This window comes from Mixophyes fleayi, chromosome 7 (assembly GCF_038048845.1).
Source record: "Mixophyes fleayi isolate aMixFle1 chromosome 7, aMixFle1.hap1, whole genome shotgun sequence".
Lineage (NCBI taxonomy): Eukaryota > Metazoa > Chordata > Amphibia > Anura > Limnodynastidae > Mixophyes > Mixophyes fleayi.
In genome coordinates, this window is record NC_134408.1 from 150543517 (window position 1) to 150558204 (window position 14688).

The 14688-nt window shown below is 41.0% G+C and overlaps 1 protein-coding gene across 6 annotated transcripts in view; it reads left to right on the forward strand.

Annotated features, from left to right (window-relative positions):
• EPB41L5 (erythrocyte membrane protein band 4.1 like 5) overlaps window positions 1-14688 on the forward strand; it is a 48930-nt gene that overhangs the window by 13808 nt on the left and 20434 nt on the right. For all 6 annotated transcript variants that reach the window (XR_012678329.1, XM_075181132.1, XM_075181136.1 and 3 more), the window contains exons 3-10: window positions 1103-1207; window positions 2294-2336; window positions 3670-3748; window positions 8282-8326; window positions 8951-9003; window positions 10366-10486; window positions 11657-11744; window positions 12056-12144. Coding sequence is in view for 5 of the 6 variants with exons in the window: in XM_075181132.1 (XP_075037233.1) it covers window positions 1103-1207; window positions 2294-2336; window positions 3670-3748; window positions 8282-8326; window positions 8951-9003; window positions 10366-10486; window positions 11657-11744; window positions 12056-12144 (623 nt within the window). In the remaining variant the exon portion in view is untranslated. The remainder of the gene's footprint in view (window positions 1-1102; window positions 1208-2293; window positions 2337-3669; window positions 3749-8281; window positions 8327-8950; window positions 9004-10365; window positions 10487-11656; window positions 11745-12055; window positions 12145-14688) is intronic.

The window sequence follows — 14688 nt, forward strand, 5'->3', positions numbered from 1 at the left end:
CGGGTCAGGCATTGAACATGAAGTGGTGGAAAGGTTGTCATGTGAGCAGAAATATTTTGCCCTCTCTCCTGGGACCATTAGAACTGTGTAAATATTTATCTTGGTCATTTGCGTTTTGGAGGGAGGGGAGAGGAATGTGGGAGACACTGAAGGTCTCAAACAGCAGAGTCCCGGATCGGCTCATTAGTGGCACAAAGGGGCTTTTCAGCCCTTGCCCAGACTGTCCCTGGTCCGCAGGAGCATCTCTTGTTACCGGGTGTCTGAGCATCTCTGTGCCCTCCACCCTCCTCTGTTCCTCTCACAGCAGTGACAAGTGTAATATACTGCTGGCATTAAACACTTGGGTTTGTTGGCAGCAATAAACCGGTTTTTCCACACTCTTCTCTCTGGTCCCTCAGTTTGATGAGGATTTTTTTTTTGTTTAAAGTGTCTGTAAGGAATGCAAGAAAATTCCTTTACTGATCTCTAAAACAAGATAAGACCCATCCATAGTTTTGTTTTTCTTTAAGGAAACTGCCCAAAACTAATAGCTTATTAATAAAGGAAAATAAATATATTTTACTTAAAGGAATTGGTAGAAACATAACCTAATGTGTAATATTTCTGGAACTTCTTGGAACTAAAAATTGAGGTAATGGTTTAGTCATAAATGACAAACTTATGTCCTTACTCTGTAATATTCCTGCAGACATCTTTGTCCTGTGTTAACAGTAATTATTGACTCAAATAGGTTGGTTTTAGTTTTATAGGTTGTGTATAGATTTACAGCATTAAATTCTGTACCAGGATGAGCTTTTTGTGTGTTTCTGTTTTGTGAATGTTGCCAGATGTCTTTTAATGTTCGGTCAACTTGTATTTTATTGTTTGAACTGTAACCGTTTGCTTTATATCCATATAAGTAAACGGATTGGAAGGGCTGTGGGTTGTGTGTTTTTTGTTTTTGTTAACTTTCCTGCTTGGAGATTGGGCCACCCATGTGGAGAGAGAATAATCTTGTAACCGTTATCAAAAGCGTTGTATGAGGTGACGTCACGTCTTTTCTACGTGATAAATCAGGTGTCGCTTGGTTTCAATAACGCCTTTTATTAACTTTTTATTTTAGAAAAAAGCCAAAGGCCAGGAGCTGTTTGATCAGATCATGTATCATCTGGACCTGATCGAGATAGATTATTTTGGGTTGCAATTCATGGATTCTGCTCAAGTGCCTGTAAGTCTTGTTGCATCATTCACTTTACCAATAATACCCCCCCCCCCCCCCCCAGACCTGACACACAATCTGTATGACAAATTATACTGCACCGCTGAATGTTTGTTTTGAATCAGAGACTGTTTATTATTAATAATATAATATTATTATTGTCATTCCTGTTAGTCTGTTTTTCCTGCACACCGAGCAGATAATTGAGCTTGTGGTTAAGGTAGTAGCTGCCTTTTAAAAATCAGTTCAGTTTACACAATCTGTATAATTTGCAGAAACATTAAATGAGTAGATGATGGGTTATCATGTTTAAATGGAATTAATGACTCATTAATGAGTAACAGCGTTGGTTGTGGTTTCATTGTCTGACTCCATTTCACTTTCTGCACCTCCACTCATTGTTCCCTGGAGCTCACGGGGTTAATCCCGGCTTCTTGCTCCCAGCTGTACATGGGTGGGGGAGGTAATGGTCTGGGGGGGGGGAGAGCTGTATTCCTTCATCTGTGAGCCTGTTTTCTTTCATCTCCCCCACATTCCTGGCAGCGGAGCGGCTCTGAGACAGGCACAGAGAGGTGGCGGATTGGAGCCTCTAGTAGGGGGCATTCTCTGCACAAACTGCGCTAGGTGGGGTGTCACTAAATTCATGGTCACAAGCGTTTGCATCTCTTCTGGTTCGGTTTAGTTATTGATTATGTAAAGTTGCAATTCTACAAGATGGCAACAGCAAAATGTTTACAGCCCTATTTGCCTTTTCATAACCTTAAAAGTCCCTTATTCCCTGTTTTGCGCACAGTCCCGTTGTATCGCCTGCTGTGTAACCAAGGAGCCTCTCCGCACAGCGACATTTCACTGGGACTGTATGTAGCAATCAGAAGGCGGCTGAGTTGTAATCAATCAGCTGATTGTTTGGATAACGTTGTTAATCTCTTGATACAAGTCTGTAAACAAACTGGTTTCTGATTGATTATTAGATGTAGCCACCTCTCATGACCGTGATTGGATCTCATAATGACCTGCAGGACGTCCCTTTCTTTTGGAATAAGATTTGTGTACAGATTATTATTACCAAATTTAATATTTAATCTATTTTTTTAGCACTGGTTGGATCATACCAAGAGTATCAAAAAGCAAGTGAAGAGTAAGTACCGCAGCCTGATGTTAATATGTTACACGCAATGTAAGGACACGGACGCTCAGACATTGAACTTGACATAATCCTGTGTGCAGCGGTGTAGGGATTACATACAACCGTTCTGCAGGTGACCTCACAGTACACATCCTGCAGTTCCACCAGACGTGACCATTTACTATCCCTGTCATCGGTCACGTCCTTCTAAAATGATTTAATTGGGAATGTGGTTCCTGGTCCCATGATGTCTGTACTTGCAGAGTGCAACGGAGGTTGCGATCACCCGGAGGTGTTGTGAAAAACTGCCATCCTCCGCTATAGGTCTGGAATAGTCAATTTACCATAAACTGCTATAGGCAATTTTAAATAGCAAAGTTTAAGTTACCTGCACAAACATATAAATATAGTTAGACTTTTTAGCATCAGGAAAATGACATCACTTTAATTGTTACTATGTAGTAAAGTTACTTTCAGAAAGTAGCAGATTTGTGGCTTTCTGGAGCTCTGGGAACATCTGCTACTTGTATATGGCTGAGTTTTACTGCAAGTTCCTTATGTTTAATAAATGTAACATTTCATCTACACGTGAGGCTGTATGTGATAGGACTCCAGAACGTGCTGGAATTACAAAGCGACGATCCTTCAGGGATACTTGTATCTACCAGGATTGTAGTTGAAGAGTGTTTAATATAGATTCTCAGTGCAGCCAAATGACTGCATATTCTCCCTCTCCCCATTCAGGGCATTCTGCATAGAAACGTAAATCTGAGCCCAACACTCTGTTACAGCAGCAGCTCATGATTTGAGCGCAGTTATAAAATGGTAATATCTAAGTTTCAGTGCTGGAGCCCCGATCTGCTTCGCCCTCCAGACGCCTCCCCCGCTCCCCTCTCCCCGGCAGGTGTTAGTCGGTCGCCTTCTAGTTGGAAACGAAATGAATTACATTTTTCTCATACATCTGGTTTTGGGCTGTAGGCTAGTGTTGTCCAAACCCCAACTCAAACATATGCCCTAACCTTGTTCTTAAATCACAAATACAAACAACCCCCGCCCCCCCCCCCCCCAAAAAAAAAAAATGTCTGCCAGACAGCAAAACTCTGGTGGGTGGCGCAGAACAGGAGATACCACAATTTGGGTATGGGGCACATCTATTTCCTATTTAAACCGTCTGGGAGTAACTGCTGAAGTTTCAGTACCTCTAAGAAATAGGTTAAAATCCTTCTTTGTCTGATTTAATTTCCCAATTCTGAGAGCTGAGCTGATGTTGACAAGGTGCATGTTCGGGTCACTGATTACATCTGGTTAAATGAGATGAATGTGACACTTGATGTTTCTGTTGCAGTCGGACCACCCTACTGTCTCCATCTCCGTGTCAAATTCTACTCTTCTGAGCCCAACAACCTGCGTGAAGAGCTGACACGGTGAGTCTGGGGGGGGGGGGGGCGCAAGCAGAATGCTTCCTCGTATTCTTAATCTCATCACTGAAATTAACTTTGTGGTAGAACATGAAAGCAGCACACATAACACTCAGAGGTTTTACAGTCTTGTTTCCAAGACTTTGCAATTTAATTTTTTAAAGGGAAGGAAAAGTCAACGCAGCCAAAATGTTATTCCTGGGTGGGGGATGGATAAGGGAATCTACACATCCATTGCAGAATCACTGTGAAGTACCCCCATACATCAGGCCCCACTTTGGGGGTGTTTGGACCTTAGTGTGGGTTATGTTTATTATGGGGCGAGGGATCTCTCATCTCGATATTTAGTTGCAGATCGCGTTAACAGTGATCATTTTAAGGTCAAAATGAATATTGTGTAATTTAGTGAGACCGAGTTTGAACGGATGAATACTTATCTTTAAAACCTTCACACAGTCCTAGTATAATAACACAAAAACAAAGTGTAGGTTAAAGGGTTCTGCAGTGGAATCTTGAATTTCATGTGACATACAAGTTTTATCTGATCTCTGTTCTACTATATTGATTTCCAATATCTCTCTGGTCTTGTCACGTTGTTAATTAGAATATTATATTTGGTCTATGAAAAGCAAAAATTACAATATGTGCTCTTACCTGGGGTGACAAATCTGGTCACAGGAATTTGTGGATCAGGGTTAACAAGCTCATCACATTTATAAACCATGTAGATTTGTGTAACTAAACGCCCCTTCCCCAAACTAGCAAAATGGTGCCGGTCTGATGTCCAGGACCCCTGTCATTTGTGATTCAAAAAAAACGTAATATTCACCTGTGGCGGGAGCTCTCCATAACCTCCACCAGCGTACTCACTATGCTTCTGTGTCAAATAGTTTTCACATGGCGCCAGCTGTCCAATTGTTGCACTCGACACCTTGAAGTTTAAAATACATTTTGGTCCTATATTGGAGTTTTTATCCATATAGCGGTGTACACAGATATACCATGTTATTTATCCCCCAGTGTAGTCTCTTACTTAATACTAACACTTCTGTATGTTCATTTATATCACATGAAGCTTTCTAACACAATAAAACAACATTAATACAAAATGTCCACTAGATTGTGTATAGAAATAAATTTACAGCAATAAAATAATTCTCAACTGGATCAGGTCATCAGACCTTTTTTTTTTATTTTTTTATTTTTTTTTTTTTATACATAATGTGATTTTATCAGACATAAGGATAGAGGCGTCTAAAACAGCCCTGATATGTGGTAGTATGTGGTGGAGGCCGATTCATTTGTTAGGTCATTTTAGAAAGCGGCCCACACTTTTGGATCTATTTATGGGAATATGGTAGAATAAAGGATCTTGTGTACCGGTTAGATTTGCTGTCATCGTTACATGCACTTTGCATTCAGTAGAGTTTTGTGCAAACATTTATTGTTGTGTCCCATTCATACACAATTGTATAGGTCCTGGATGTAAGTTTCTGATACTACTGAATAGTAGCACATACCTGTGTGTGTGTGTGTGTGTGTGTGTGTATATATATATTTCTTGTCTTTGTTAGCGTATCAGTATGGTAGATAATATCCTCATGAAGCTGCACTGTAATATGTGGTCAGCTGATATCGTATACATTTGGCTATGATGGCTGACTATAAATGTTTAATTTATGGTGTATATTCTAAACCACCAATTGGTTATCACATTCTGATTGTTTCATTCAATCTGTTAACTGGTTCTCTGTCTATGTACATATATTCTCTTCCCCCTAGGCCTAGTGTTTTTCTTTTATGAAGCTCCATATACAACAGTCTAGTGCATATTGTTCCACATATCTCATTAATTGAACAACCAAGATCCATTGCGAAACTCACCTTCTCATAAAAACTAGTCCTATTTTTAGGCCGGATAGTCCTTCAAGGAGCCGGGCTGACACTGTTACCAAATTATTTTCTGCACTATATTTCAGAATTTCCTCCCTCAGAACCTCTTAACATAATTTACCTGTGATAGAAGTTTCACAGTTAGATAATTTCCTGATTCCAGTTTGTTCCATTTTTTAAAGATTGTGGATGTCCATAATTTATAAATAATTGTGTTCTGTCAATACTGAACTTAGTTCCTTTAGCACACATGTTAATCTACATTCTTTTTGTTCCATAGTAAATTTACAGTCCCTTCTAATTTTAACAACTTAACCGCTTCTCCACCGATCCCTCTACCCCCACCTTCCTCATTATGTTCAATACTTTTCTACTTCGTAGCATTAGTTTCTTTTAATTCCTAGATATTTTCTTGTGATACTGTATGTATTTGTTTAAAACGGTTTTATTGATTTCTTATTTGCTCTCCATGCTTTACCAATCCAGGCGTTTCAGTACTGAGCCAATGAAACTTTACACGTCTAAAATACATAGTTTGTTGTAGTTTCTTTACAAGACCATTTTTGTAAAACTCAGGTGAAAAGTTACGGTGTTGAGATCACCGGCCCCTGGCCTGTATATTACATATGATACATGGTTTGTCCAGGTGCATATTTACACCCCATAGATGAATTTGCTCCAAATGTTATACATTATTTGTTTTTTACAGAATATGACACTAATTAATTTATTTGATCCAGAAATCAAAAATGATCTTTTCCTGTAATTTGATAATCTCTTATTCTATTATGAAGCTGACCAGCTGCTCGGTCGTATAGTACATCTGATCCTTGGGCATTTTGCTATTGGTTCCCAAGTGTTGCAGAGATAAAATAACTTTCAAGTCACAATCGGCTGTTTATTGTCACCTTTTTATAGGGATTGGAGGGTGGCAGAGGGGTGTACCCAGCTGAAGAGGGTCTCCCAGGATTGGGTGTGTCATGTGAGCGTGAGACCCCTAGATAATTGTATCTAATATTGTGTCCACAGGGGGCTTTCACCCACCATAACTCTGATTCCATATCTAATCTGATACTGCTATGTTTACTGCCCTCTGCCCATACAGACATTACATGACCTCCAGCTCCGGTGTTTTATTGTGCTCTAATAATGTTTCATTAGGTTTAGTGCGCAATAAAGACCCCGCTGACTGAGGCCTTTGTTAGCCGCAGAGCTCCCGGCTGGTTTACGGAGAATGCTGGTTATATAATGACCTTGCATGCTCCATTACCCAGTTAATGCAATCGCTGCACTGCCAGGCCATGATGCCAATGTCACTGGTGTTTATGGAGCTGAAGGTGAATCATTAATTCTGTTTAAAACTAAACTTTACCGGCCCTGTGACCTCTGCAGAGAGAAGACTACGATCCAGTTAGTGAGAGTCACTGACAGCTGGACTCTGACCTGTCACTCGGCACTCGGACTGTTTACATGAAACATTCCAACGTTGTTCTCCTGTTACACTCACATTACTGAATAATTACTGTTCCCACTCTGCGGATTTATTAATCTCACATCCCTCTATAAAGGTGTTTTTATCTTGTTTTGGGGGGGATTTTTGTACTAAATCCCTCTGGATTGAATGCAGCTAGCACGTTACACTGAAATTGGGCCCATCCTCTGCATACAGATGCTGTGCGTGCGCACCCAATATTAAGGTACTAGTTACCACAACGAGGCGTTGGATACAATATGCCTCAGCGTTGTGACCAGTTCCTAGTAAACTAATAAGACTGAACCAAAGGCTGTTGGTTCAGCCCATAAAATTGCTTTGATACCCTTTAAACAGCACTTTACAGACCACTGTACTGGCTGTGTATGATGACCCATGTATGTATGTCTGTCGCTGCAAAGCTTCTGTGGAGCCTTATAAGTAGAAGATAATAATTGTTAGATCGTTGTAAGACGTATCTGCTTGTCTCCCATCTACACAGTTGCCTGAAAGTACGATTATACATTTAAAATACAGGTTTATTTATTATATTTAATATATTATTATATATCTACACAAATCTATAACGCGCAGCAACGCAACATTTTGCAAACTTATCGGAACCAACTAACTTTCAGCTGCGGCTGTGATTCTGGAGCACAAAGCTTTTCATGTACATACGGAAGGACATTCAGGCTAACAGCTGATAACTTGTATACTTGTTATATACTCAACACTGCAATGTGTATTTGGTTCGGTCATGGTGTGTGATTTACACAAACACTGGGACTGTTGTCATGTTTGATCATCCTTCACTGGTGGAGGGTAGGAGCCGACTCCGTGCGCTGCAGAGGGGCGCGCCTGACCTGGGACCGGACGCTCACATCTCGCCTGCTAACGTGTTGGGGCTTCCTAAAGTGTTCCAGGGTGAAGGGGTCATGTTAACCATAAAATATATGTTGTGTGAATTAAATAAAACACAACGATCTTAGAGGACTTGGCATCCACGCACAGCAGAGGCGGCCTCCACTGTGTGTAGCTGACTGGTCAACTGTAAGTCGGCCTCCCCTGGAATTGGTATCCTTTTGATGGCAGCGTCTCCTATATCAGCACAGAGTTGTTAGTATAGCGAATTCCTGGCGATTCTCCATTACTTACTGTTCTTTCTATTTCAGGTACCTGTTTGTGCTGCAACTGAAGCAAGATATCCTTAGTGGAAAGTAAGTGTTGCCTTGGCAGTTGCACTTGCTGACCCACACAGCTAACACTAATTTTTTTTTATTTTTTTTTGCAAAATATTAAAACCATTGACTTGAAGTTAACAACATATTTTTTTTAGATGCCTAGATAATAGAGAGCTGCCGGGAGTAGAGTTCCTCTAATAATGTATTTGCAGGTAACCTCTGTTTAAATGTCCGATTTCAGTTAACAAAAGCATCCGCGGTGTTTGGTTGTAATCCTAGATTTTCAGCATGAAATGCTCTGCGGATTATACAAGTATGCCTCCGTCTAGGAGTGGATGGAACAGGGGAATGTTCTGCAGACCCATTAACAATCATTCTGCCCAATCCACTGTTAATGAGGATTTAACAGATGTTTACCTGCTAATTAATTACATTGTTTTGTGTATTCGGTCACCAGCCAACCACAATATATTGAATATATTGACTCATTCAGTCAGATTGCCGAATCTGCTGTCCGTGTGGTCACAATCTGGTCTTGCATATGTGTTCTCAGAATGACTGCAGATCTCTCTGGCAATCGAGCTGAATTGTTTATTCCTCAATCACGTAGACCAGAATGTTACTGTTTATTGATCATCATCTTGTATATTTGTCTTTAAGGTTGGAATGTCCGTTTGACACCTGTGTGCAGTTGGCAGCGTACACACTACAAGGTAAGGGGCACCAAGAGGGTCATATTACTGAAATCAATGGACATTGAACCGGGGAACAGGGGGTAACTTCCTTTCGGATGGAGGGGGGGGGGGGTGAATTTCCTGTGTGTTGTGTACTGTCACCCATCACTGATGTACATCAGCCTTTGTCTTGTGTCTCGTTAAGCTAATTAGTCACAACATGTCATCACTTTGCATGGCAGACTCTGATTAAACCATTACCTTGATAACTGCATAAGGGAAGTTTCGGTGAATGCCCGCTATAACCAGTGGTAGGCCGTAAGCCCCCTGTCTGGCTGCTGGACGGATAAGACGATTGTGTTTAGATGACGGGATGTTAAGCCGGATTTAGCAGCATTGTGTCTCACTGCCTGGAAACATGATATTTACAGAGGAATCCTGCACTAACGTTACCTCCATCCTCCTTGTGTGATTAATCGCAGCATCCTCACAGAAAGCTTCCAGTTCATGTTCATTCTGCTTTCACTAAACTTGCAGCAGGAGCAGAAAATGTTTGTTTACTTGTTTGTATATAATGCTCCCATGTGTCTGAGGGTTTTGCAGTCTGGGAAACTGCTTATTTCACTAAGACGTCCACAAATATTACAAGTGTGGTGGCCAAAAACAAAGATCCATACAATGTGGTCGGAACGTGACGAGTCTGGTTCTGATCACCGTAACCGTCCCCAATCTAGAAGGGGTTCAGAAGCTCTGAATCTGCCCTGATAACCATGTTTCTGATCCCGTTGTTCTGACTTATCGGAGGTTCTGCTTCTCCATATATAAAATCTTTATGCACCTGAACCAATAAGATCCTGTAACTGTAACTGGCATCAAGGGAAAGTACATGGTCTTATTACATACTATGCCTACTATTGTTGTCAGAAGAAAATATATGTATATATCTATATTTATCTGTTACAAAGGGAATTGGAGGAGGGGAACCAGTGGATCCTGTAGGTGAGCTAACCCCAACAGGAGGGGGTAGGGGAATGGGGGGGGGGGGAGCAGACAGTGCCGGGTAAGAACAGAGCGGGGACCTCTTCTGAATATGTGAGTGTGCAGCGATGCACCCAAGGCTGGGGTGACATCAGTGGGCCCTCATCCAAATTTTCCTTGGGGCAGCGACGCCCCTTAGTGGAATCCTGATTTTGGGATACAGCCACAAGTTTCTCCTCCTGTTTTGCAAATGGGATTAGGGGCCCACTAATGTCTTAAAGCAGCACTGGCTTTGCAGGGCCAAAATATTTTAACAAATCCCTTTAGACTGTAATAGATCTGCAGTGTTTGTACGTGTGATGATGGACAAGCTGAGGGTTTTACAAGGTACATTTGTTAATAAATCTGTTTTCCTTCCCTCAGGGGAGCTGGGAGATTTCGACCCTTCAGACCATACTCCGGATCTGGTGTCGGAGTTCCGCTTTGTACCGACTCAGACGGAGGAGCTGGAACTGGCCGTGTTTGAGAAGTGGAAGGAATTCAGGTAGGTTCACAACATTATCTATCTGCATCCATCTATTTCATGTTATTTCTCAGTGAGAACCTTCCAGTTGATTTGCGAGGTCACTTTCTTGACTCATAATTTAACGTGGGAGATTCTGCATGGATGTGTGGTTTCTGATTGACCCATCGCGCTCATCATCTAGAATAATTGCTGCATTAAGTGTTTCACATCCATAACATTAACCCCGTTCTTGACAGCTTGGTTTTTCTTATACAACACAACTAGAAGTGGTAGGCACTAAATTTAAATTTACGAGCTGTAAAAGTACACAGTGTTATATAGAGATGTGTTTGTATTACTGATCTATATGTACTACGGGATCCTGGAATCTGTTCCACGTTCTGAACTCATTATTCAAAATATTATTTTTTTTTGAACACTGATCTGAATCCCGGAACACTTCCTGTTAGATGTGTGGGGTCCGTATAACTGTGCGTCTGGATTATACAGCGGTTTGTTCCTGTATTTCCAATTTACCTTGGAGTGGGACGGTTTTGCTCCTAAACTGATGAATTGTTGCCCTTTACACTTGGTGCCATAAGTTGGTTTTATTAATTTGCTGTTACCTCTCGCTGAGATTGGTCGCTGTGTACTGTTCCTTGTTTGGCCTTTGTAATGGAAAGCAAGGTGTGTCAGAAGTGTAGATCCACCAGACAGCCACTTGTTGGATTACCTTTGTGCTGGTTGTCGTGTAAGATCCTTCCAGCATTCGGTATTATATTAACTACAAGGGCTAGATTTACTAAGCTGCGGGTTTGAAAAAGTGAGGATGTTGCCTATAGCAACCAATCAGATTCTAGCTATCATTTTGTAGAAGGTACAAAATAAATGAAAGCTAGAATCTGATGGGTTGCTATAGGCAACATCTCCACTTTTTCAAACCCGCAACTTATTAAATCTAGCCCCAGGTGTCATCAACGGTTTTTTTTTTAATGCATCCATAACTGTATAATTATATTTATACTATTTTTGTTATGTTTAACAAATGTAAACATTTTTGATTTGTATTCTGTTGGTTCATCCTTTATTTTTATGTTTTTATTTATGATTTTTGAAGCCTGTGTCATATCTGTACGTCTTTGGGCTACCGATGAAACCATTACCGCAGGGTCAGCTGTCTTTTGTGGCATTAATGATTGTGTCTTCCAGGGGACAGACTCCTTCAGAGGCCGAGACAAACTTTCTGAATAAAGCAAAGTGGCTGGAGATGTACGGGGTGGACATGCATATTGTAAAGGTGAGCGATGCTAACTGACATAAATACATTACCTTATATGTGCGGAGCGAACCACTAACCGCCCTGGCTGTATGCAGACACAAGGTGCATGGTTTTATTTATAAGAAGTGCCCTCATTATGAGTCAGCCTTTGTTTTGTCTGTTCCCTTTAATGTATCTTTCTTACCCGTTATTTGCATTGTTATTTCCGCTCCTGTTTGTGTTGAGCTGCTTGTGGTCCTGTACATGTAGACGGTCTGGCTTTCGCCCCTGTGGGTCCTGTGCGCAGTATTAGCGGATTATTCTCTCTCTCTCTGCTGTGTCTTGAACAGGCTCGGGACGGGAATGACTACCAGCTCGGACTGACTCCTACAGGGGTCCTGGTGTTTGAAGGTGAAACAAAGATTGGATTGTTTTTCTGGTAAGTTTTGTAATTAAAGTTTTACATTTACTATTGGTATGTAGGTTCACCTGGTTGCAGGGGATTATGGGAATATTAATTACTTTATAGCACCAGCGCGTCACTCTACAATTGGGAACAGACGCAGTAATAAAGCACGGACAAAAAGGTAAGAGAACGTCCCTCCGAACATCAAATAGATAGTATTACACACTGCTGTCTGCCAGCGGATGATCTCGTTGGTGATTTGTTTAGAGACAGCCCCCGATAGTCACCGTCTACGCTGCCTCAATAGATCTGTTCTGGTTCTGGGTGGGGATGTTTGGACTGGAACGTCGTATACAGGATCTGTGTAATATATACAGTCCATAGACTGTTCTCAGGCAAAGTATGAAATGTTAAAAAAAAATTCTATGAAAAACAAGACTACATGAAAACTGGTCTCCACTGTATCACCTCCTGCCAGTGTGCTGGTCCCAACCACTTTATATTGTAGATTGAGGTGTTAGGAAGACTTAACCTGGCCCCTGTACCCAGATAAATCCTTGTAGAACCATCGATCTGGCTGCTTGTCCAGGCATCAGGTCTGTTGAGAACTGTTTTGGGATCAAGCAGACAGTGGTGGACGGAATGACGGGAAACTGGGGAGTGTTGACAATTTGTGTGTTTTTTTTTTTTTTTTTAATTTGTTTACCAAAAATGTTTACAGAGCATTTAAAGCACCAGGTGAGAATATAAAGCTTTATCTCATAGGGAGTGCTGGTAACACCATGTATTGGCTTTAAATGTTCCCGTTTCCATTATATTTCCTTAATTAGATTGTTGGCATTATATGACCTTTTTCCTGTCTTTGCTCCGTATAACAGCCATGTCCGCTTTATATTCTAATCTTGAGTCTCTTGTCCTCCCTTACGAAGGGCACTAGATTTGCGTAAAACTCTTTGAGTGCTCCTCTTCATTCCCTCTCTCCGGAGATGTTTCCGCACTTGGGTGTGCGGAGAGGTGGAAACCTCTGAAGAGGCGCAGTGCGCACAAGTGTAAATATTGCATCAAAGTCCAACTTTTTTCTCATTTTATTATCGGCTCTTTCATAACATTAAATCTTTATTCTAAAATGCTTCTCGGTTTGGTGTCATTATTGGCTTATCTGAGCCGGGAGAGTGATGGGACATCCGGAATAAGGCTTTTTATTTAATTGGCCAAAGGGCGTCCAACAAGTCGGCATTAAAATTTGAGCACCAGTGCAAAATAAAACTGTTTTATGGAGTGAAAAGGACTGCGCACCTCTCCCCAAAGTAAGAAGTTCTCCAAAAAACGTACCCTCCCTCTTTCTTATTTCAATCTTCCTCCTCAAAATTAAATTTAGTTTTGGCACTTCTCCGCAAAACTTGCTGTATTGGTACACCTACCCCGAGCTTGGTAAAGATCGCCCTCGTTCCGGTGATCTGCTCTCAATGGTCAGTGCAGAATTCTGGCTGCTCGGGAACGCTGCCACATTGCTCAATAAGCGCAAGATCTTTTCGCACAATATGCGATTGGAAACAATCCAGGCAAAATATAAATGCCCTGTCTGCAAGCCTGTGACTTTGTTAGCACTAGAAACGTTATTCATTTTACGATGATTTGAAATTCAGCGCCAAACTTTCCCAAAGTTTAGAAATTTTCTAAATGTTTTTTTTTTTTGTCATGATTTATTGTTTTATGACTTTCTAATATAATCTATAATATAGAATCTGTAGTATAAGTTTTACCTGGCTTTAGGTTATCCAGCCAATGTGGAACTACCCAGCATAGCCTGCCAGCCATGTGGTACCTACGTTTAAGCTAATGTTGTTCCTTGCAATCTGCAAGTTTACCACTAGGAGGCAGAGTTGTTGTTCTCTTTCCTCTGCATTATCTGTGTAACCCAGAGCCGTTGTCATTCCAAAGGAATGTGTCATCTTTCTACGCAGCGAAATCTCTTTAAAAATGTGAAATATGTCCTAAAGCGGATCTCTGTACAACATGACCTTGCCTGTCCCATTGAGCTAAACACCAGTGCTGGGATGGAGGCGTCTCCTCAGCCCTACGGGGAAGTGGAGCCTCTGGCTGCAGTTTTGGGAGTAATGCTCTTATTGGGATGTGACTTAGTCACCCTCAAGCTTGCACGTTCCTAGGAGCCGCTATATGTCAGGAGAAACAATTCTGTGTACTTAAGTAATCCATATGTTCTGCATTTATGGCCACTCGCTTATAATAAGTCTTAAAAAAAAAAAAAGCTAAATATTTAAAGAATAAAGTGTTCAGTAATGTTCATCAAAACATTAATAATGTTCAGAATAAAAGTTCAGATGTATCTTGTTTGTGCTTTTAGTCTTCATAGGTAAAGATATGTTGTTTCCTCAGAATAATTAAGGGAATGTTTTTTTATGAACACCTATTTTTTTTTTATTTAAATGCTTTAGCATTACTAGGCGATCGCCCATAAATGCAGATATTGGTTGCTGTATTATGTTCTTTCAGACGGGTGTACACAGGAGCGCTCCAAATTGTACAATACTTGCGCACCCCCATAGCATCAAGTAC